Here is a 26,145-nt window from a genome sequence, read left to right as displayed (position 1 = left end):
CAAGTGTATGGTGAGGATGCAATTGACGAAAGCACATATCGCTGGTTTCGATAATTCAGGAGCGGCGACAGAAGCTGTCAAGATCAACCACGGCCTGGGCGTCCATCAGCGTTTTCCGAAGACGATCTGGACCAAGCCATAACAACCAGTCCGAATCCAGCTGTAGGGGAATAAGCGGAAACCTTTCACGTACACAGAACAACAGTGGAAAGAATTCTTGTGGCGCTGGTATAACCACAAAGTTTGATCGTTGGAGTCACATCAGCTGACTGCAACTTAAGGAGAGAGAGGTGAGTCACGATATGTATTTCCTTGTTCTCCCGGTACGAAAATTACTCCTTTTTGACAAGCATTGTTACAGATGAGACTTGAGTTATGCACCAAAACGTCAATTTTCGCAGGACTCTATGTCACGTTTCCTGAACTGCCTCCATCGATTTCCAAACAAGAACATCTCAAGAAGGTGTTGTTGAGTATGTGGTGCGATGTTCAAGGCATAATTCATTGGAAGGTCCCGGAATGCGATCAAACCATCAATATGACCTTCAACTGTCAACAGCTAGACATATTGCAGGAGTCACTGCGGTCGATGTGGCCAGGTTGACACATCAGCAATTAATGAACTTTAGTTGGGAGGTTTCCCGTTTTGACCACTACAGACTTCCAGCTTTTTCGCGCTTTACAAATCTTCTTCACTGAGAAGACATGCTGTTGTGGAGCCTGTAAAAATTGCCTTATGCGAGTTCTTCAACTCCAAACCTGCGGAGTTTTATCGGCGTGGGATTTAGTTGATTTTCAGTTTTACGTCCTGTTCAGCAGCGACGGCTATATAAGACGTGGACCTACTGATTAACGTGGAATCCGAACATGAGCTCCCGCCGGGAATCGAACCCGGATCTCCCACGCCAAAGGCGCGTACGCTAATCCCTTAGCCAGGAAGGAGCTCATGGCGTGGGATTTACTTTCTGTTTTATTGGCGTTCTACCTTCTTGTCTCTGAAAGATGACAAGAGGGTATTGATCACGCTGGTGATTATACACAGTCCTAGATGTGCCACATTGTGTGTTTTTCGCACATTCATATGCACACCAAACACGACGTTTTACATGTACCTAATACATTTCAACATAAAGAACCACCACACATTGGAGGATGAATGCCCATTTGATCGCATCTACAGTACGTATCTAGGTGTGAGCTTCCTAGGACGCTGCGAAGGGTGGCATGGTTACAGATCTTACCAAATATACTACCGTTATTTTTTTTTTTAGATATTCCTTACACATCCGTCACATTATATCAAATGTACACTCATGCTCAAAAATTAAGGATAATTGCAGATTGTGGTACTACACAACGTGGCACTACACAAAACTGGCGCTAATAGCATAGGCACATAGTGAACACAACATACGAACAAACGAAACATATCAGTACCACGGTATTGGTGATATCAACGGTATCCACGGTATTGGTGATAAGTTGAGAAACACATGTGCTACACAACGCCACTGTTTCCTGCGCATGTAGCCCGACATCAATATGGAATATGATCCCCATCCACACGTACACAGGCCGCACAACAGGTTGGCATACTCTGGATAAGGTGGTCGAGCAGCTGCTGGGGTATAGCCTCCCATTCTTGCACCAGTGCCTGCCGGAGTTCCTGAATTGTCCTAGGGGTTTGAAGACGTGCAGCGATACGTCGATCGAGAGCATCCCAGACATGCTCGATGGGGTTTAGTCCTGGAAAACAGGCAGGCCACTCCATTCGTCTGATATCTTCTGTTTCACGGTACTCGTCCACGATGGCAGCTCGGTGGGGCCGTGCGTTATCATCCATCAAGAGGAAGGTGGGACCCACTGCACCCCTGAAAAGGCGAACATACTGATGCAAAATGACGTCCCGATACACCTGACCTGTTACAGTTCCTCTGTCAAAGACATGCAGGGGTGTACGTGAACCAATCATAATCACACCCCACACCATCAAACCACTACCTCCATACAAGGACATTATGGGGTTGGTATCTGGTTCCTGGTTCACGCCAGATGATAACCCGGCGAGAATCACTGTTCAAACTATACCTGGACTCGTCCGTGAACATAACCTGGGACCACTGTTCCATTGACCATGTACTGTGTTCTTGACACCAGGCTTTACGGGCTCTCCTGTGAACAGGGGTCAGTGGAATGCACCTTTCAGGTCTCCGGGCGAATAAACCATGTCTGTTCAGTCGTCTGTAGACTGTGTGTCGGGAGACAACTGTTCCAGTGACCGTGGCAAGGTCCCGAGCAAGGCTACCTGCTGTATCCCGTGGCCGTCTGCGGGCACTGATGGTGAGATATCGGTCTTCTTGTGGTGTTGTACACTGTGGACGTCCCGTACTGTAGCGCCTGGACACGTTTCCTGTCTGCTGGAATCGTTGCCATAATCTTGAGATCACACTTTGTGGTACACGGAGGGCCCGTGCTACGACCTGCTGTGTATGACCAGCCTCTAGTCGCCCTATTATTCTACCCCTCATAACGTCATCAATATGTGTTCTTTGAGCTATTTTAAACACACGGTTACCATTAGCACGTCTGACAACATCTGCACACTTACACGCTGCACCTTACTCTGACATGCACCAACACACCTCTGCGTATTTGGACTGCTGCCAGCGCCACCGTGCGACGACCGCACCGCATGCACCACACCGAATGGTCAAATGCACCGCATGGTCATACCCCGAGCCCGAAAACCGCCCACCAGAGCCTTGTTTCACCATGTATCCGCATTATCCTTAATTTATGAGCACGAGTGTAGTTTGTACATATCTTCCGACACTGAAAGCCAAAATTACTGTTATTTCAGCAAAATTATTCTCCTTGATTAAAATAGGGAACAAAATTGAATGTCACATAGAAGTTGTCTGCACTACGAAAAGTAGTGATCTACATCACTACCTTTCGTAGTGCAGACATTTACTGATAGAAAGTTGGTAAGTTTATAAATCGTGCATAATTGGGAAGAACTTAAATAAATTGTTCGTTTCACCTGACCAGAAGTGAATCATTCGTTTTTCCAGGTTATGTCAACTTTCAATTATGCACCTCAGAAATAGAACTAAAACTTACCAATGGCATCACGCAGCTCTTGATATAAAGCAGTAAGCTCTGCAACTTCCTCTTCAGACCATTCTTTGGGCAACCGTATTGACACGGCTTTACTTGTCACTTCCTGTAAGGCACAAAAATTGTTGATAATTAATACGAAAGCTCACCTAAATGAAGTCCAACTGCCAATATCTGAGAAATATTTGTAAAGAGTAATACTGCCAATATTATATTGCGGTAATTCCTTGCTATCATTTGCGATACTTTGGTCTTTATGTTATAGAAAAGTATATGCTCATGTATTATCTACAGGAATTGTTAGCTATTTCGTTGTCGGAGTCAAACATGAGCAAACCTCTATAGCCGTTTTACATAAAATACAGAACATACCACAACAAAACTTGGTGTGGGCATTCAGTAACCACCTGCCTTTATGTTGATAGTATTAATGTTAGTGTTAGCTGCAGTCTTGGTTAAACTGAATACAAAATGGACGGGAAAGGGCTTTATAATTCTGTAATAGGCACCAATCAAAGAAATCATATAAAACATGCAGTTTTACACACAAAAGCGCATGTGTCAAGGGAAAAAAAAGTTGAAAAAGCATTGGGAGGCCGGTCCTGTAAGCTAGCATGTTCTTTCAGAAAAAATGTTCCGGGGGGCACTGCTGATATTATTCTTTTTATTATTATATTATAACGGTATTATTTTATTCTCCTCCGGGGGGGCATTGTCAGAGCTCCGGGAAGGCAGTGCCCCCCAAAAAGCATGTCTGGAAGAAACACTGGCCAGGATAATTCAAGATTGGGTTGAGAAATCCATTGTAGGTAGAATAAATACTGGAAAAGTTCGTGGGAGGTTCTCACAATTGTGTCAATCAAGATTGGAGTGCACTTGAGCCTGCCAGCGAATGTGAACTCCCAAAACTACGATTCAAGATATTCAAAGGAAGGAATTGCGGGTGAAAATATTGCCTTCCAAATGAGTCCCTTCACGAACTTACAGACGAAACTGAATTTCGTAAAGAGACATGCGAGAAATATCTCCATCGTCATCGACGCCATCTCTGACTGTTAAACGGAACGCTGCCCGTTCATGGAAGTTGAGTGGGTCTCTATAGATCCAACCGAAGCCAATTTTCTTCTCAAATCTTGGTGTGTTACGAGAGAGATACTGGTTGCAATGAGTGAGGACTTGCGTCTGAGAAAAAGAATGTTCATCACGGTCATGGACATCAATAGTACCACATTCTGGGAGTTCTGCTAACTTTTTGAGCTGAAACTAACTATTCAGCTCATCTGTGGTGATGAGGTTTCGCATGGCCTATTTCCAGAACTCCGGCAACGTGTCATCCACCCACACGGATACTACTGATGATATACTGACATTTCAGTTATGTAGCATGCTCACGCATGTTTGACTGCAATAAATGTCTTTTATATATATATATATAAAGCCTACAAATCACTGACGTGCACAAAGTAAACAATTGAAATACTAATTGGTAAACAGAAAATTAAATGTAATTTTAATACAAGGAAAAGAACTCTTGTATACTTATTGACACGTGCCAGTGCTGAGTTTAGTAAAAGGAAAAAAAAGTTTGTTTTCCATTGAAACAAAATACACTAAAACACTGAATTACGGTTCTTTGATCAACATTGCTAATTTTCATCTCGAAATGATTTGACTACTGGTTCCGCGCAGCAATGTTTATTTACTTAGATTTCAGCGAATAACAAATGTGAATTTTTATTCATAACACTAAAGCACACATGAGAAACAAAACGTGAAACAAGGGAAATATTTCTGTAACGAAGCTTGAAAGTACCTCGATATCAATTATTGGTGCAAAAATACATGTTATTATCAACGCTATTTTCCTTCACTTACAAACGTCATTTTCAATGCGGATTGAGTTACTAATTGAAAATAATAGCATGCATGGGCGCCAATACGGGGAGGCAAGATGCACTCCAAAACATTTTATTCAGAATAAATTGCAAGAAAAAATACATAAATACATAATCTATCTACTTTATTACACCTATTTATACGTAAAATATGTATTGGTTTGGGCTGTATTAAAAACAAAAGAAAAAAAAACTGAAACCAATTACTATATTATACGTTTATTTATTTATTACAGTTCAAAGTTACTTTTCAGCACCGAGGCCATATGAGACGTGGACCTACAGTTTAAGGTGGAACTCGAACCACCTTAATGCGTTCAATTTCTATAATGTTTTACTAGCGGATTTCAAAAATCCGGGACAGCCTGTACCAAAGGTTTGCAAGCTAATAACTAGCTCACCGAGGAAAGCTAGATTGTGAGTCTTTCCACTTCTTGTTTGAATTTTATTGTACTTATTCCATAGTACTCGTACTTCGCAATTTTTGGAAAATTTCCTTTATTCAAGCATCTATTCACGTACTGAGTTCAAAAATGTAAAATGGTTACTTCAGTGTCATAGTGAGGTATATTTGATTCCAAAAAGGGAGGTAATTGTTGCCAGAACTCCATTTCACAGAATTTTTACACTCAGAAGCCAAATCATTATGATCACCCGGTACTTTTTTGGCCAAAAATTATTGGGCTGACGTAAGAAAGTCGGGGGCGGCAGAACAGGTTTGCCAGACGAGGACAGGGATGTCGTCGTGCTTATGCGTAGGATGGGGAAGGTGGGCGATATATCAATTCTATAGGGAGCAGATTATGATGACCAGACGGCTAAGAATGAGCATTTCGGAAACAGTACGGCTTGTCGCGTGTTCACGAACTGCCGTGGTCACGCAGAGTTGGCGTGGGTCAATGAAAACTTGACCCACGACCCACTGACCCACCATCCACCGTGACCCACGACCCACTGACCCACCACCCACCATGAACCACTCTCATTCCCTTTGACCTACTCTGACTCACCAAAATCCATCGTCATCAACTCTGAACACGATCCACGGCCTCTTCTAAACTGACTAAAGAGTTTACACTTGTAATAAAACAAGACTGTGAAATTGTCACTAATTGGAGTTGGAATTTCTAGTCCAGGCCTGTCCATGAATTGGCTCCCGGAGCCAAAGCGTGAGCGGGCACGAGCGAAGATAAGAACAGGTGAGCACAGGTGCTGCTAGCTTCGCTTCTTCCACTGCATCCGATAAGTGTTGCCAACCACACATGATGGCGAAAAACCTATGGCCAAGCCTGGCCAGAAATTCGCACGATGATAAGCATTGTGCAGACGCAAGCGTGAAATGTGCAGGTGTGCTCTCCCCCTCCCCATTTCGAAAGCAGTGACGCGAAAACACTGCAGGAAATAAAATTGGTACGTTTTTTGGTTGAGGAAGACGCATGATAGAGGTTACAGTTAGCGTTGAAGTAACTAACAAATGAACAAGAAAGAAAGAAAGAAAGAAACTAATATTAAACATGTCATCTTACAGACGCAAAAACGACTGCAAAAATCGGAAACGAATTGTTTCAGACCTTTTTAGCTTGCTTACACAATTCGTGACGTTGTATTACATTAGCACTCGGTCTGTAATTTGTCATTCGCTTCAGGTTTGCTAAGTTGTAAACTCCTTTCGTTGCTAGATTGATAGGAGAACGATGGGAGGTTGAAAATAATAATAATAATAATAATAATAATAATAATAATAATAATAATAATAATAATAATAATAATAATAATAATACGCATTATTATTATTATTATTATTATTATTATTATTATTATTATTATTATTATTATTATTATTATTCGGACCAAAGAGGGATGAAAATGGGGATTGGAGGAAATTCATAACTAGGAATTGCATAGTTTATACCGCTCACCTAACATTATTAGGGTTATGAAGTGTAGAAGGCTCAGGTGGGCAGGCCATGTAGCCAGAATGGAAGAAATTAGAAACGCTTTCATAATTTTAACTGAAAACCCAATTGGAAGAAGACCACTAGGAAGACCTAGGCGTAGATGGGAAGACAATATTAAGATGGATCTTGCAGAAATAAGAGTACAGAGTAGAAACTGGATCCAGTTGGCTAAGGACATAAGTTAGTGGAAATATTTTGTAAACGCGGCATTGAACCTTCGGGTTCCACAGACCATAGAGTTAGTTAGTTATTATTATCTAAAAGAAATGTTCAAATGTTGTTAAGAGACAATTACACAGAAGAACCGAGTTTCGACCAAACACTAATTTGCCGGAAGGAAATTCCAGTGCAGTCCAGCCTACTTTAAGCGTTATCCGTGCAACCCACGTTTCATGTTCAAGACATTGGGAATAATTGTTCGTATCATTCAGTTGGAACGTTTCCTTTCGAATTTACGCTATTACAGTAGACCTACGCTATTACAGTAGGCCTACGCTATTACAGTAGGCCTACAACATTGTGACTTTCAAAATCAGTCAGTAACTATCGAAGAAAGACAAGCGTGTAGCTTCAGTCGTTGAAATGATTTAACATTCTTTTTCACTTTTAACAAGCCACCGGCAAGCAACCAGCCAGGGACAATACATTTTTCCTTATTAAAAAGACACTCCTTGTTAAAAAAAAAAAAAAAAATGCAATCACTAACGGTCACACTTAAAAATGGAAAATCTCTTTGGCTCTCTTAATATTTTGTTTGATTCTTTGCGATCAAAGTAACTTTAAAAGTGGAGTAAGAAATACTATTCTTCCTATTGATAGTGTAATAGTGGCTTCTAATCTCCACAACCAACCCCTTGCTAAGCCTATTCGTACACACATACATGCATAAGCTAATTTTCTGGAGATATACTTAGATAATTACAAACAAGTGCTACAGTTTTTTTCTTATCAACAGATTATCTCTTTTCCTAAAAAGCGAAACAACATAATATAACAAACCCACACTCGGATATAACAAACCCACATCCCTCTTTAACAAAAGGAAAGAAAAAAGAAGAAAAGGAACGTACATAGTTTATCATTTGATTGCTGTTACAAGTTTGTATTGTCTATAGTTAACGGTTACCACATTGTAAAAAAACACTTTACACTAAATGGCAATCAGTTACCATACATACTTTTTTTTTTTTTTTTTTTTTTTTTGGTAAGCTAGTGATTACCGTCAAGGTTGACAACACTTCCGCTCCTCTAAGGACAAAACCCGAAGATCCACGAAGCACGAACAATGGTATTTGCTCGTAGAATGCTCGTGAGCGTTCACGAGGAGAGTTTCCACTATCTGCTCGCCGTGGGCAGGGCTGTTCTAGTCAATCGCTCAAGCACCACTCTGTTACAATAACAGTGGATCTGACCTAAGGTATAAAATGGTAAACTGTTTGTCAGTGAGGAAATTGAAACAGTTCGAGGTGGGGGGAAATTAGTGTGTGCCTAAAATATACTTGTACTAAGAGAGTATTCTTTCAAGTGTTAATTTCTGAACGCATTCCACAAGAAACTTCTATTCGCAGGAAAATACCCCTGTACAATATGGAAAAGGTTATGGTTTTTCAGTTCACAGTATTTTTCTCACAAAAGACTTGAAAAAACAGTTGTTCATACGGTATAAAGGTGCTCGGTTACCCTCTGTGAGAGCATCTCCATAAAGTATGCTCATAATTGTAATTTGTGCAATCACTAAAACACCATGTTAAATTTAAGTTACAAATATGCATAATTGCAATTATTATGAATATTTATTCAAAGTAGTTTACCTAAAGCAAGAAGAGACTTACTAAAAATTAGGTACAAAGTTGAATAACACAAATAAGCCATTAGTAATACAAGTATACATTTTCCGTAACACGTAATTTTCCACCTTAAAACAAATCTGAAATCGGATTTATTTCCTGTTGGTAACTTTTTGACGGTAAATCATCCTCAGTGGAATGATGTCCATTCTTCAGCCAAGAAATAACTAGCTCGTCTACTTTGAGCTTGTCTAGCGATGGGCCATTAACATTGATGAGCAACAAGCTAGACAATGTTTGAGCACTTAGTGTATTTCTAATATTAGTCATCTGTAAATTCATAAGGGGAAATTCCCGTTCGCACTCTGTCGTGGAAATTGATAATATTTCTACCCGATTTCTGCAACTTCTCATCGACAATGTACTTGTTAGACTTAAGTAAGTCTGATAACGATTTTTCTTGGTTAGGTTTGAAATACTCAGCAAGAAGTATCATCTCCCTATCACCATACAACATCTTTCCCATATCGACCATGTCAGTTGGCAATGTCGACCCATGCGGAACAGAAACTTCATCTACCACGCCTTTGATAGGGAATCTTGTGAATAAATTATCAATTAAAGCCTGATAATCTGATGATTTCTTATTTGTTTATAAATTTATTTTTTGTAATTACACATGAAGGTTTGATACCATTACCAAGTTTCTTCCCCCGTCTAGAAAGCGAAAGGGAACGAGGTTCCTGGAAAGTGTTCAGAGTTGAATGATAATTTCCCTCCTTCTTCAACTTCAATTACCACAGTGCTGTTTGCCATGTGCCAAATTACGATGAATTTCAATTAAATTATCATAGTATAATTATTTCCTTGTTGAATTATCAATACTTTTCAGTGGAAAAAAAGATGAAATTTCAAAGTTCCAAATCAAAGTAAGTAGACCAGAGTAAAGGGAGAAAAAGTGTAAAATTTTTCATACAATTATGCGTACAATCCAAACTTCAAATTTCCGTGTAATTAAGCTTACAATACAAATTTTATGCCTATTTTTCTCACAACTTTATGGGTTGATTGCCCTGTGCTGTAAGCGCTCCAAATAATAAACATAAGCTTCAGCAATTATTATAGCAGAAAGCAATGGATATATGAAGCCAAGCACTGTATTTTTTGTTTCTAATTTTTTTTTTCTTAAATAACATCGATCGTTTTCGATCATTTTTACAAACCAACTCACTACCAATTTTCCATATATAGAAAGTTTCCCCCCACACACACATAAAGGAGAATTTTAAAAAATGCTAGGGCACACACTGTTTATTTTCAATAAAGAGTTAATACATTGAATTTCATCTCCGTAAGTTTAACGGCTTGCAAGATACTCATTTTTTTTCTCAAAAATTCGGATCCTCACTACCTCCTTAGGATATTATGCATTATAATAAAAGTAATATAACATCCCAATTTGGATTAAGGCCTAACTATATACCAAAAGTAATTTCATTTGACTTTGCAATTTGACCGTGATGATCAGGCACACATAGTTACATTCAGGTTTTTTTTATATATAATAATTTATATATTACAGTGATTCAAAAATGTATTTTTTTCCAGTAGTTAGCTGTAAAAACTCACAGGCCTCGAAAGTCAAGTAGTAGTGTAAGTCCTATTGCTATTATTACTATTAAAAATATCAATATCCAAAAGTGCGTGAAGTTCTTTTTTCACTTGGTTAGATATACTCACCTCAGGTAAGCAGACAGAAACAAGTGGAAAAGAAAGGGAAATGAAGGTCTTGAAAGTAAAACGGAGACAAATTTATCAGTCTTCAGAAGATACTGTCTACAATGCAGTGAGCAGAGAGGGTCGGTAGATCATACTGAGTCGGTGGGTCGCCGTGGGTCATGGTGGGTGGTGGGTCACAGTGGGTCACGGTGGGTGGTGGGTCACAGTGGGTCATGGTGGGTGGTGGGTCGCAGTGGGTCATGGTGGGTGGTGGGTCGCAGTGGGTCACGGTGGGTGGTGGGTCACATGCTGTTGATCCACGACCCACTGACCCACCCAGAAAACTTGACCCACTGACCCACTCCATCTCTGGTGGTCAGTGTCTTCCAAAGGTTGAAAAAAAAAGGTGAAACCAGCACGAAACAATAACGTTTGCGGTGGCCACACCTCATGAAAACTGTCGGACATCGTAGACTACCGACGTTGGTAAAACAGGTTAGGGCGTAAAGTATGGCTACAACACCATCCGACTTTAACGATGGGCATAACACAAGGTGTCTGAGCACATACTTCACCGTACAGTGTTAGATACGGGACTCTGCAACCGCATCCCAGAAATAAAAAATGAAAGGAAAGGAAATGAAAGTTTTAAGTCCCACGGTTATGCCGGTGAGGCTAAAGGAGACGGTGAAAATGAGAAATGAATGAAATGGTGGAATGAAGAAAGTGGGAGGAAACGAGAGAGCCGCGAGAAAACCCACGAGCACGATGTTTGTCCACCACGCATCCCAGAAGTGTACGAATGTTAACCGCTAGGTACCATCGATTACAACTGGAATGAACACATGCCCATTGTCACTGGACCGCTGAGTAATGGCACAATGTTGCATGGACCGATGTATCACGATATTCTCTTCATCATATCGTTGACCGCGTCAGAATCTGTCGTCTTCCAGGGGAACAGCTGATTGAGACGTGCACAGCAGGAGGACTACAGGCCGGTGGTGGCTCCATTATGGTTTGGGGAACTTTTACGTGGTCATTCATGGACGCAGTAGTGCGTGTGGAGGGCACTATGACAGCTCGTAGCTATCGGTAGGTTCTTATATTTACATGTAGAATATTTACTTAAGTCTTAAGTTTTCATTACACTGCTAATGATATGGCTGTTGACCTAACTTCGCATTCTTCCTTATAAAAGCGAAATCATTATTCGCTATGCAATTACTATAACACATTCAACTTTATTACACTTTTAATTATACTTTAATAAAGGAACAGATTGGATTAAAAAATGCTTACCTTTGCATTAGCTATTAATTCTAACTCTTTAAGCTTTCTGATGACTTGACGTCTTGACTTAGATTTGTCAATCATAGCGTCCATAATTTGGTCAATTAGTAGAGGACCTAGAAGAAAGAACACAACTGTAACAAATACTTTTCACTCTTGCTACTTCGTTACTTATACTCAATAAAGAAATGATACCAAAATAAACTGACCGAAAAATAACGTATAATGAACTTAACAAAGTTCCAGAACTATGTTCTTACGAAAACAACATTTAGTAAGTAAACGATTGTAATTCCAGGTACGCCCAAAGGAAGGATAAGTTCTCCCTTTGATTGTAGCTCAAAATTCCCCATAAGTTAACTAAAACTCCATGATTTTTATAACGATATTTAAGCCCTAATTATGTTGGTTTGAATTTAGCGTTTCCTTCTAGTATCTGAGACGTGGACATACAGTTTAAGGTGGAATCTAAATTAACGTGAGTTTGTGTGTTACCTCATCACGCAATAACTACTAAACTAAAATTATACTTAGCATGATCAAACTTAGGCACACTAAGGATCTTGTGATATTACATTGAAAATTCTCACCATGGGGGTGAGAGCTGGGAGTGCGAAGGGGTGATATGTTAAAATAATAGTAAACGACCGGTATTAGTTTCTAATCCACAGTTTTCGATGTCACTGAGATGACACACTAGATGTCATTCAAGTCCAAATTTATCCCCCCATTCGAACGGGGGTTGAGGCTGAAAGTAGAAAGGGGTGATAATGTTAAAACAATCGTAAACAAGATACATATTGGTGCCCAATCCACGATTTTCGGGTTCGCTAAGGTGAATAGTAACACTTCCAACATCCCATTTGCCTGTGAGTTAAGGAGTGGGGTGGGATGGGGAGACATGTTAAAATAGTCGTAAACAATATAAGTGCTCAATTCATAATTTTAAAGGTTGCTGAGATGAATAGTCATACCACAGCAGGCCCGTAGCCAGCCCAAAAACTTAGAGGGCCCGGCTGAAAATAGGGGGGGCCGATCCAATCATATGATAGTTCATCACAATATTATAGTTCTTTTGCAAGCTTACTGTAAAACTTTTAGGGGGCCAGCAAAAATTTGGGAGGGGGCGAGCCCCCTAAATCCCCCTGGATACGGGCCTGTACCACAGTTGCCGTTTATGTTCGAATTCATCTTCTACCAGCAATGGGAGGTGAGGGTGGAAGGGAAGTGACTTGTAAAAATAATCAAAAACGACGAATATTAGTGTCCAATCTAGTTTTCGGGATCGTTGAGATGGTGAGAAGTGAGGAGTGGGAATGGGTGATATTACAGATTACTTTAATTACACATTCACTGAAATGCGTATTCTAAGGAAGGAGATATTTAAATACTTTCCACAAACTTATTTTTCCCATACGAAGAAAGAGCATTTTCAGCTAGCTATGTTGTAAAAGTAAGATCTGTAATAGAGCGAAGAGCATGTAAAGTAAATTCAAGTATAGGATTTAATAGAAGCTAGCACGACAAAATTACTAAAACTAATTCCATCGTTTAGAAACCCGAATGACGCCTGAGATTTTCTGTTAATAATCCGTTTAGTCTTTTTTTCTTTTACACTACTAACACCAACCCGCTATAATTAACAAGTATGCACTTGGGCAATTATTGGATAAATGTTTAGTAATGCGGGGCTAACACTAGCGAAGATAGAAAACAGCGCGCCCCGCGGGGCGCTAACCCGCCTTCACTCGCTAACGCTCATTCGGCAATACTGTCTGAATTAAATGTCATTTAAATAACCTAACCGAATGTGAATAGAAAATCACATACACACACACAAAAAATGTCGGTCAAAAGCCTAGCCCCTCAAAGCTAAACAATAGCCAATTATTGTAAAGAAATGTAAAATAAAACTGATTACAGAACACACGACATTATAAAACGTAAGACAAGAATTTGGACTTCCTTAAAGCATGAATGAAGAACCAGGTCTAGTTTGAAATCTAATTTCGTTGTATGTGATGGTGAAATACACAAATTTGTAGAGTGAACTTAGCATGGGAATAGTCTATATGGCTCTTCAGTGCGTAATACACAAACGAAGGAACTCACTGACTCACAAAGGTTGACACAAACACATTCTCCTGTGATGCGTAAGTGCAAGAGAGGAGAAAATTATTTCCCAGAGAAGATACCAAACCATGTGTTGGACTCAGAGAAAGTTATTTAAGTTACAGAACCGCGCGCATCGTTGAGAAAGAGAGGAAGTAACTTTGTCTTCAGACCTACGACATACACATAATAATAACACTTGAATTGTTGCGAAATGTATTAAGGAAAAGGCATTCCCCCTTTTAGAACCTCCAAGAACTAATTTTCGATTTCCATTTGGAAGATCTCTAGTTTCTAGTGTGATTCCTCTCTTGTTCCATAAAATGGGTGAATAAACATACTACAATGTATATAGTGGAAAATACTCCAAAATGTTTTGTTGGTCTAATTTAATATCCGGAAAACTTTAAACCTGACTTTGAGATATATTTGTGCCCAGGCACTAGTTAAACAGAATTAAATGCTGCAGTGAGATATCCTCGACTGGCTGATATAGTGACGTATCTTATTTTTCTTTCTTCGAAACTGAGTTATCTTGAGATATGTCGCTATATCAATTAAAGTAAATGTATAATTTGAGATACGCCAAAACCTTTAAAGGTATTGTTGAGGTTTGAGGTATGGAAATACGTCATTATGTGAGCCAACTCAAAACTCAACTTCCATCATAATTAAATAAGTTACAAGAGCTCAGGTGCGGATCCAGGACTGACATCTGTGACGGGGGGGGGGGGGGGGAGCGATGGGTTGTCATACTGCTACTTAGAGCTACTTTTAACAGCATCAAACTCCGGGATGAGATTTATTTATGTACATAAAATAAGAAAGTTTCCCAATCTCCCCCCCTGGATCCGCCACTGCAAGAGCTTGCAAATTAACGTGTTAAAATTAGAGATGGGCACGAGTCGAGTCAAAGGTAATTTTCTTGAGTCGAGTTCCGAGCCGAGTCACTGTTTTCGAGGTCGAGTTTTGAGTCGAGTCGAGTTTGATAAATGGCTCGCTCGTTCAGAACGTTTTAACTAGCTTTGAAATCATGGCCTGAGTAGACGGGCAAGCGAAAGCCATGAGAAATGTAAGCAGTAATGTGGAATACTTCGTGTTGCTCACGGCAGAGGTGCACCTCGTCTCGTACTTTTAGTTCATCTCGTGGGGTGCTTTTATTGTGCCTCGTCTCATCTCGAAAACGAGACAACAGATTTTTATAACAAGACAGCCTCAAATGTCGTGAGCACCAATATAAGCATATACTGTAGTTCTTACCGTCAAGTCTGAGACCTGCACGGTCGAATTTTTGAGCCCAAGCAGAAGCCCAACCCGAGTAGTGATGTGAACCGGCTCGGTTCGGTTTAACTGAGCAAACAGGTTGAGCCGGCTACCTTGGGATGAAGAGCCATCGGCTCCGTTCAATTGAGCTGATGGCTTGAACCGGCTTGGTTTCGACGAGCCATCGACTACGCTCAATTGAGCCGATGGCTCGAGCTGGCTCGGTTGGGGTGAGCTACCAACTCGGTTCATGTGAGCTACTGGCTCGAGCCAGCTCCGTTGAAACTTGAGTCCATCGACTCGGTTTGACTCAGCTCAACTGAACCAAATGGCTCAAACCGGCTCAGTTGGAGTGAGTAATAAGCTCGGTTCAGTTCGGCTCGGCTCATTTTCGGTTCGGCTAGGTAGTGAATGAGCTGTGAGCCAAGCCGCTGACGACCCTAAACCCGAGCCGAGTAGTTTTGATCATATTTGGACGGCGCCCTATAACTTTTAACAATTTTTGGCTCGAGCCCGAATACTTACTCCTCCGGAACTCAAACCCAGAACCTGGTGACCGATGTCTTTGCCTTCTGAAGACTTCTCGATGACCGAGATCGACAGTCAACTAGTTTTTAGTATTTAATACAAACCGCTTATCTTTCATGATTTTGGTGTTGTTATAATAATAATAATAATAATAATAATAATAATAATAATAATAATAATAATAATAATAATGTGTAGTAGTAGTAGTAATAGTAAAATCATTGATAGTTATCTATGTTGGATTCTTGAAGAGTACTTGGAATTACACAGGATTTAGCTCGAATTGGCTCCTTTGGCTCGACTCGAAACTCGGCCCGAATTCGAGTCGAGCTCAAAGATGTCTGTTTCGAGTCAAGTCGAGTTTCAAAGAAAACTCGCCTCGTGGCCATCTCTATTAAAATTATATACAAGCATTGACTTGGTACAACAATTTGCTCATGATACATGGAGTTACATAGACACTATGCACAATCTTCAATTTCAAAATAATCTTTGGGTAACATCTGGATGCTAAAAACTGAATAAGAGCGTAAATCATCACGGGACCATGATCAACCGATTGTACTTAGGAGAAGTATGATAGGAAGGATTTTAATAGATAATACTGGATGATATCACAATAATGGATTGTTTGATTGCTATTGTCAAAAAGATAAAACAAGTAGCTTCCAAATTCTCAGACAAATTCATCAATATGTAGCTGCTTAATATGCAGGAAATCTTTATATTAAAAACCTAAAGCCTAACTCTCCTACTAAGTATAAAAATAGTCTGCGCCAATGTTCAACCTTTATTTATGTTCTTATGGTAGAAATGAAATGAAAAACTGAAATCTTTCAGTTTAACGTCCCGCGGTTAAACCCTTAAGCTAAGAGAGACGATGATTAAAGCAAGTGGATGGTGATAGAAGTGGTGGAATGAGAATGAGAAATTGTCTACCACAAACTTACTGGGCCGGGGGTCGAACTAGGGACCCCACGCACCAGACGTATGTACTCTACCACTAAAATAAAGACGACAGGGGTCAGTTTGCACAATGTAAGTAAGAAGAGTTATGTCGAAATTACGAATAATTTTTTGACTTATCCTCGTACACATTAAATTAAATTATTAAATATTAAGATATTATATAACAGAACTTAATTTTCATGAAGTATGGGACATTTAAATAAGTTTGAAGAAGAAATAAATGAAATTAAACCATTAAACAATTTTAGTTCATTCCGAAGAAAATAGAAAAATAATTTCTCATATAGATCAATGCACTAAAAAATAAGAATGCATAGGTATTGGACACCGTTAAGCAGGGCATTTGAATAGCCTAATATAAGGTAACCGTATTTTTTATGCGCAGGTTCGAGTCCTTAGGCACCGCGTCTCTTACACTTCAGTACTGAGAAGGACTTTTTATCTATCTATATAAATAAAAATGGAAGTGACTATGTTTATGATTTTATAACTCTTGAACCACTGGACCGATCTCGATTAAATTTTCAACATAGATGAAGTTCGGGCCTGTGGTGTTTTTTTTTTTTATTTATTTTTTTTTTATCATTCACTTTGACGGTGAAACTTAGGGGAGAAGGAGATATACATATAAATGATCGAAAATGTCGAATATTAGTGTCAAATCCATAGTTTTCTGGCTCGCTGAGATGAACAATGACACTTCCGAAGTCGTTTAACCCTTTCACTACCACTGGAAGATATATGTCTCACGATACATTCTCAGAGAACTCGTGGTAATTTACCGCATGTTATTGCTATGAATCGATGTTCCACTGGTAAAGAGAAGCCTGCTAATAGTTTACAGAATTCTTATGAACATGATCAAATATACAGTAGTGGAATGAACATGGTGATAATGGAACAGATGAAAGTGAAGAACACGGTGCTAGTGATAAAGCAGTGGTTGCGTGTACTGTCATTTGGAAAGGGATGCCGAAATGTAAAATATTTGTAACCATAAAAACGACCCAACTGTTTTTCTAACAATATACGTATCATAATTGAAAATACAAGATGATCATTCATGTCACTACGACTAGGACATATAGGTCCCACGTAAAAATACCAGTGGGATACGTATGTTCCAGCCTTCTCACGTCGAAAAACGGAACGGTGGAAAATGTTATATATATATAGATGGTGATCAGAAAAATGGAAACACCTGAACGAAATTGCAACTTACCAGATTAATATGGTGTCGGGCCACCTTTCGCCTTCAGAACAGCCTTGATGCGACGTGGGATGGAGGCATTGAGGTCGTGAATGGTAGCAAGTGAAATTTTACACCATTCCTCGTGCAGGGCATCGGCCAGTTCTGTGAGAAAGGATGGAGGTGGAAATCGTCTCCAGAGTCGTATTTCCAAGACGGACCACAGATGTTCAATTATGTTGAGATCTGGGGATTGGGCAGGCCAGGGGAGGTGTTGAACTTCATCCCGATGTTCCTCAAACCACGCTGCAACAACGCCAGCTGTGTGAATGGGTGCATTATCATCCTGGAAGATGGCGTCATTGTCCGGGAACAACATCCGGACCATAAGATGCAAGTGGTCTCCTAAAATTGCGACATAATCGTTGGCAGTGATTCGTCCGTTAAGTGTGACCACAGGACCCAATGAAAACCATGATATGGCGGCCCACAGCATCACCGAGCCGCCGCCATGTTTCACAGTTGGGCAGAGACACTGCAGATCATAAGCTTCTTTGGTCGTTCTCCACACATAAACACGGCCCGTGGTTGGGAATAGGGTGAAGGATGACTCATCCGACCATATCACACGTTTCCAGTCCTCAACGGTCCAAGTTGCATGGTCGCGGCACCATTTGCGGCGTGCGAAAGCGTTATGGTCCCTGATGAGCGGGTTATGCAACACGACCCCGTAAGTTCATGTCATGTAATTCGCGGCGGACTGTGATTGTCGAAACAGGATGGGGGAGGTGCTGATTGAGTTCCTCCGTCACTTGCTCCGCAGTGGCACGACGGTTCTGCGTGACAATGCGCTTTAATACCCGGCGTGACCTGTCACTCATGATTTTCTTCCGCCCACTGTTTCGCTTCCCCGATGTGGTTTTCCCGTGTGTTGTGTAGGCCGTCACCACCTTCGACACTGTCCCACGCGACACACCTAACACAGTAGCCACTGCCGTCACACTCACTCCACATAACCGCGCACCAACAATTTGCCCTCTTTGAAAATCTGAGAGGTCTCCCATTTTACACTACCTCCGTCTGCTGCAGCCACTGGACACTGCTGTTCCACTGCGCCTGACGTAGTATGGAGACCGACTTAAGACACCACCTCCAGCGGTCCGGCGCTGCGGGCACCACGACACCACTGCCAACCCATACATCTGACGTGTTGCCAACTACAGGTGTTTCCATTTTTCTGATCACCATCTGTATATATATATACGTTTGAGAACAAAGTAATCATATATTAATGTTTCTCATTCCGAAAAAGAATGGTAGTGAAAGGGTTAAATCCAAATGAAGCCCACTATAGTAATATTTAATTTTTATTTATGTAGATTACTTATTATTTTTTGATTTTTCATCAATTATATTTTCTTTGTTTCCATCGATTTAAGACCTCTTCAATAATAGTAAAGAGTGCCTGAGTAACGGAATATATTACTAATTTTTCTTAATTTAACCCAGCAAGGAGGGTAATTGACGCTAAAGCAAGCTTTAACAATAAAGCAAACGAACGAATGTATATTTCAATAGACTCATTACAACATCGTTTCGCATACAGATTTATTTCTAAACAAAGGTACGTTTTAACAGTAAGTAAGAATAGCACGTATTTCGAATAATATGAAAGAACTAAGTATGTTGGTAAAAGCTGTATTTGGCATACAATAATAGTGTAAGAAAATCAGCGTTAAGTAATAACATATTGCTCATGAGCCTTTTATTTCCTTAGTTAAACTCAAAGTTACAGTAACTCCGGAAAACGAACCTGTATTTATTCTTAAGACCGAGTTTCTGGGCAAGAGTTTTCCCCTTCTCCACGCACACACTCTCTACTGATATTACTTGGATGAGATTTTTGCTGACCATGCACGAAATCTTCCACATGAGACGCTAAAGCCATCTGATTTAATTATTGCTGGTTGGTAATCTCCCAAGATTAGCCGAATTCACTCTCCCTCCAGCACGCAATATTTTTCACAGAGATACGCTTTGTCGCCCACAATTCTTAGCTACGGACTGCTTTTACCAGCAGAAACCAGAACGAAGACGACATCTCAAATTTGTAAGGAAGTTCTTGCTGTAAGCCTCCAATTTTTTGCTAAATGTTTGAAACACTACATCCAACTAACTTTTTCACGCATTTGATCTCGCAATATTCCACGCACTTAGTTCAGCAGAAAGTATAGGCTATGCGGAATTTCTCAAAATAGTAACATTAAGTGCAAGAACAATCAAATGAAAAAGGATGAATGATATACACTGACCAGTCAAAACATTATTTCCATCCGTTACTTTCTAAATGAAGTCGTTGGGCTGACGTAAGAGGCACGGGCACAGAAGAATCGCTCGCCAGACGGTGACAGGAATCTCACTCGATTATAGTTAGCGTGTTAAGAGTCCCTACCACTGCGAAATTAAAATACCGGTAATTTTACAGTAATTATGTGATATCTTCAAATAGATAAAAGATAATCGAAAAGTGGATCAAGACCTCCCTAGACGATGTTATCTTGGATGAGGTAGCGTTATCACGAGTTACCTAGTAGCTTTGCGTTTGCAGTTATTTAGAAACGCGAAAATAAATGCCGAGTTTCTAAATGGTTGGAAATCGAAAGCAGATAGGTGAGTCTTGATAACGGTATCTCACACAAAATAATATTGTCTAGGGAGGTCTTGTTCCACTTTTCGATTATTTTTTTTCTATTTGAAGATATCACATAATTACTGTAAAATTAGCGGTATTTTAATTTCGCAGTGATGAGGCCTCTTAAGCAATCAACTTTCATCTGGGGACATGTTTCACTATATTGATGAAGAGTATTAGGCCTACTTTACACAACATTACATTTTTCTAACAAAATGAAAGGGGGACAAGGTGCTTCCGGCGTAAAGCATTCACCTCTGGTGCCACGGGTCTCTGGTTCCATCCCACGTAATGTGAATTTGCGGTAAACAACATCGCGTTCGTAGGTTTTTCCCGAGGTTCTCCCGCTTCCTTCAACACATTTTCATTCCACCAATTAATTTATAATCTTACACTTTCGTTAATTATCCGTCCCCGTTACCCTACAAGCTATATTGCTCACGAAACGAGACGAGACATAAGGATTTCTCATCTCATTTCGAAGTATTCTTTCTCGTCTCGTTTTGTAGATTTCTATACGAAAGTCATGCTCTGAATTTTTTTTAAAAATTTTATCTAGAAGTTATTAGCATGCTCCCGCGCCACGAGAGGTCCATAAAGGGTATGTGTGATATAACATCACTTAAATTATATTTATTATTGGATTATATTGTGTAATAACCAGGGGTGCACCTACTGCGGTATACACCGGGTCCAGACCGCCCCAGAAAACTTCCTAACTCAACATACATTTGTACACTTTCCCAATAAAACTATAATTGTTTAACAGCGAAATGATTGATGTTACATGAAAATTTGATCTTTCACTTCATTTGTACTTTTTCTCTTAAAAAAAAAACAATATAGTTCTATTATTTTTATCTGAAAATAGGTGGAAATATTTTACAATCACTTATCGTCTTTTCGGGTACAGAATAGTACCGTTCAATACTACACACACACATATTGGCTTGCAGTATTGTACCTCCAGGCCCGTAGCCAGCCCAAAAATGTACGGGGGGGGGGTCCGGCTGAAGTTAGGGGGGCCCGATCCAACCATATTATAGTTCATTTGTAAGCCTACCGTGAAATTTTAGGGGGAAGCAAAAATTTAGGGGCCGGCACCCCCTAGACCCCCCTGGATACGGGCCTGTGTACCTCCCTCATCCCCCAAAGCTAGGAACCTCTTGCAAGTATTTCTGGGTGCGCGCCTGGTGATGACCCGTGCATCTTTCAATGTTGATAAATGCTACTCCTTATGTTCGTGCAATCACTTTATCAATTTATAGTTTTTACAGGATGAATCATGTACAGTCCGCAGCAAAAAAACCTGCAACATGAGCATGTAAGTTTATTGTGAAACGACGAAGTCTTTTGCTGCAAAATAAGTGTGCAAGGGAGGACGCCGAGGTTTCTCCTGGCGTGATTCGTGCCATTTAGACGTTATGTTGATTCTCTGCGCTGTTATGCGTAATTTCACAATAAACTTACATGCTCATGTTGCAGGTTTTTTTTTTTTTTTTCTGCGGACTGTATCACTAAAACAGTGTTTGAGATCTAAGTCTTCAATGAATTAGAGTTGGGCAAGAGATTAGAGAAATTTCTAGACGTCTCGAATTTGAAAACGAAACGAGGCGTGAAATTTTCCGTCTAATGGCAACACTACAAAAGGTATAAACATGGGAGGTACAAACTTAAAACAAACAAACAAACGGTTAAACAGAATTTATAACGTCTATTTATCTCAATATACTGTATATCAAGAAACAATCTCTAGCCTGTGCAATGAACAGTTAAGCGTTAGTGATATTAGTGGAGCGACAGATATATTGTTCCAAGTATTCACTGCAATTTCACAATAATAATAATAATAATGAAAAATATAGATTCACCAACTGTGTAGAATGCATATTCAGCGATTTGAAGCAATTATCACCAGTTGTTACGATACATTAGACTTTGGGAAATTGTGAGCATCACCACCGAATGTAACAAATCATTTTACATTGGTTGGCTTATGAATTCAATAGCAACAATAAACAACACAGATCGTCGACAAAAATTAATTTATGAACAAATAAATATTATTTATTCTTTGCATATAAAGAGGCTTTTTGTTTTTGTTATAAAATTTAAAACAAAAAGAAAAAGAAAAATGAGGGAGAGAGAGAAAAAGCACGGTTTTGTATTTTCATTATAGTTCATCCATATGAAACAAACCTCAAACAGCGAGAAATCATCATTTGCAAAGCGGTATTAAATCGATTTTATTAATTGCCTAAACAGCACCCCGGAGGGGGAAAAAACTTTTAAAAAACGAGAGAGACAATTTCCGCATGTATTACTTATACAAATTGAATGCGTTAGAAACGTGTGCCGAGAGCAGCTGGTAACTGCTGTGTGTATGTATATGGTAAGCATCGAAAACACATCTGGAAAACAACTGTAGAGCTGGAATGGTGTGTGGACATGAAATCCATAACGCCATATTGAGCAATGAGACACAGATGGATGGTTTACCTTTGGGAAGTAAAGCTTTTCCTATGTACATGTTCATTACTCACTTTAAAAAACAAAAATACTACCAATAAACCAATAAACAAAACTCACGCCGACATTAAAATATATTAGTGTGGGAGGGGCGAAAGAGAGGATGAACCTCTGCTTGTATAAATATTTTTTAAATAATCAAACCTGAATGCATTAACAGTATAAACAAAAATGCGGGTAATGAATTTACAATGAAATACTCAAATATCATCAACATAATAATGAAGTTTTTACTCAAAATGCTATCCAATTTCAATTTCATAACAACGATTTTTATAAACCTGCACTACAGGAGAAAAATAATAATATGCAATATAATACATGCATTTAGTGTCCATTTTTTGATATATATGAAATGAAATGAAATCTCTTAGTTAAACGTGGGACGATTATGCCCTGTAGGCTAATGGAAGCGATGATTAAGGCAAGTGAATGAAGCAAAAACGTAAACCGTTCCCTTCCTTTCCGTTTTTAAGTAGGAAACCTTGAAGCATATACCAAGATTTTCTGCGTCAAAGACCACGGTATTATTTTCCCCAAATAATACTTTCAATATATAGTTTTTTTAACCATGCAACTTATGCCAGTAACCGCGCCTGTAATATTGAATATTTACATTTATGCATTATCGTACTTAGGTAACTAATGTCTCTTCATTTCCTAAGACAGATTCTTGCAGGAAAAATTCTCTTAATGAAACTCACTCACCGACAAAGCACAGGGATCGACCTTATAAGATCAACGGAAGATTTAATTTTTCAAAAGGAACCTCACATTCGCGCTTGGGCTTTCATGTTAACTTTAAAATAGTAGAAGATTCCTGTTCATATCAATCTTATCTTGTGGACAAAAATGTTAGTTTCTAAAAAAAGGTGGATATTAATTCTTTGTGTGAATGTCCGTATTTAGTGCTGCTACAATGGTTTCACATAATAATAATAATAATAATAATAATAATAATAATAATAATAATAATAATAATAATAATAATAATAATAATATGCTGGACTAAATTTAAATATGGCGTGGGAAACCCGGGTTATATTCCCGGCGGGAGCTCATGTGGTTCGGATTCCACGTTAATCAGTAGGTCCACGTCTCATGTAGCCTCGCTGCTGAACGGGACGCTAAGCTAAAAAATCAACTCAAATCAACTAAATTTAAATAATTACATAAATAACTTTTAGGTTAACTAGCCAGTGAAAGTCATTCATGCTTTCTATACCTATATATACGCGTAGGAAATTCCTGTAGATTAGCTATAATTAGCAGCAGTTTTGAACTACATTACTACCTTTTTTTTTTCGTCGAGAAAAGTAAAATAAAACTATTTTAACGTTTTGTAGTATACTTGTATTTACGTTCTGCTTATCGCTCGTTGTGGTGTAACTGAAATCAAGTATTAAATATTATGATTAATCTACAGGTATTTTCGAATGACCTGAGAAAATGTCAGGAGATATCGCATAAATGTGGTTATTACTTCTAATTTATGAACCGTATGATATGCCAGATCATGTTTTATTTCTGATGTTACCTTCTCGTTTCTTGGATGTACGGAACCATTTTTGTTCTGAAATGTTTCTGATCTTGCCATTATTAATAAGGGTGTCGAGTTATTATTCCTCTAGTGACCGTAGCCGAAGAAAAATTATACACGTGGGTTATAAATGTAGGACTTGCAATATAGTATACACGTGATACTCAATGAACATTGACAATGACATTGTAGGCCGTTGATATAATGTATGTTACACTGCACTATTTCCCAAACTGTGGTAGTAGTTGGTGAAGTTATTATTAATTTCGTGTATGGGTCACTCTACAGCGCATAGTAAGGACGGAGATCTGGAAACCAGGAGATATTCTTTCAACCGTGGAAGCAGGTCAAAATCGCAGGGACTCACAGGACCTTGCTAATAATTAAACGGCGTGACAAACATCTTGGCATTTGAAGGCAGTGCTCCAAATTCCCTTTAAATGCTGCTAGCAAATGCGAGGCCAGCGGTATTGCCACGTTTATTTTGTACACACCCACGTCTATCCCCTGTCACATGATCGCACTGTACTTTGTCTGCTTAGCCATAGCCACTCCCCTTTACCACTTGGCAACATCGCACCAGAGCTTGCGTTTTATCCGTTCAGCTGAAATGTCAAGATGTTTGTCACAGGCTTTAGGTAGGACTAGCTCGGGAGAGTAATGCTCCCGGAAGTAGAAACGAGAAACAGTTCTGATTGGTTGGCGTTATCCACTTCTTGCCACGTTGCATTAAAATAGCAGAAAACAAACGCTTGCTGCTGTCGGCTTTCGTGGCCGAGTGGGCTAGCGCTATATGCTAGTGATAAAAGTCTCTTTTGGCGCGAGTTCAAACCTGGCCCGAGGAAAGTTTTTTTTTTTTTTTACATTTTTATAACACTTATTAAATTAAAATAGTATGAAAATAATACTTAAAAAAGTGATTTATTTATTTTTGTGCAAATAAGTAGTTGTAGTACTTATGCCCTTGTACTCCATGATATAGGGCTAGTTTTGTTCCCCTTGTACTTCATGATATAAATTTTGTGACCAACTTAAAACAACTGGCTAGGATAGCGCGTAAAATAGCTGGCTAGAGTAGCGCGCGGAAAAACGTACTTGCGGGAGTATTACTCTCCCGAGCGGCTCGTCTTTAGGTCAGAGGAGTTGTTGTTGGACTACAAGCGTTGTAGTTTATTCTTCAGAGTGAGCCACAAAGTTTGTTGGCTAAGCCTAACTTCTACGGATACCTCTCTGATAGTCCAGTGATGATCAATTACAAGAAAAGCTCGTATCAATTCAACCTGCTCCTCCGTAAGAGACCTGGCCGCTATGAGTCCAATCCACTAACTTCTTCTGGCCTGAAGAAAATGTTCCGACTCGTCGCGCAGCCTTCCGATGCTGTAGCACATCGTTGCCACACCCTTCCTACAACCCTTCATAACAATGACATGCAATTTGGTTACCGTTATGCTTTAGGGAACATCACACACAGCATTACATAGAACATTAGATGGTACTTGGTACTGTTTACGTAGATAATGGTTCGAACTATCATTTTCCAGTCTCTTTTAC

The 26,145-nt window shown here is 39.5% G+C and overlaps 1 protein-coding gene across 3 annotated transcripts in view; it reads right to left on the bottom strand.

Annotated features, from left to right (window-relative positions):
- Nucleotides 1-26,145, bottom strand: part of timeout (circadian regulator timeout) — a 1,048,389-nt gene that overhangs the window by 223,833 nt on the left and 798,411 nt on the right. For all 3 annotated transcript variants that reach the window (XM_081749081.1, XM_081749078.1, XM_081749079.1), the window contains exons 22-23: nucleotides 11,782-11,888; nucleotides 3,124-3,226 (exon numbers count right to left, since the gene is read on the bottom strand). In XM_081749081.1, the coding sequence (XP_081605207.1) occupies nucleotides 3,124-3,226; nucleotides 11,782-11,888 (210 nt within the window). The remainder of the gene's footprint in view (nucleotides 1-3,123; nucleotides 3,227-11,781; nucleotides 11,889-26,145) is intronic.

The sequence above is a fragment of the Thermobia domestica genome, chromosome 2, assembly GCF_964235325.1.
Source record: "Thermobia domestica chromosome 2, izTheDome1.hap1.1, whole genome shotgun sequence".
NCBI classification, from domain to species: domain Eukaryota; kingdom Metazoa; phylum Arthropoda; class Insecta; order Zygentoma; family Lepismatidae; genus Thermobia; species Thermobia domestica.
This window is presented reverse-complemented; position numbering and strand designations above follow the sequence as displayed.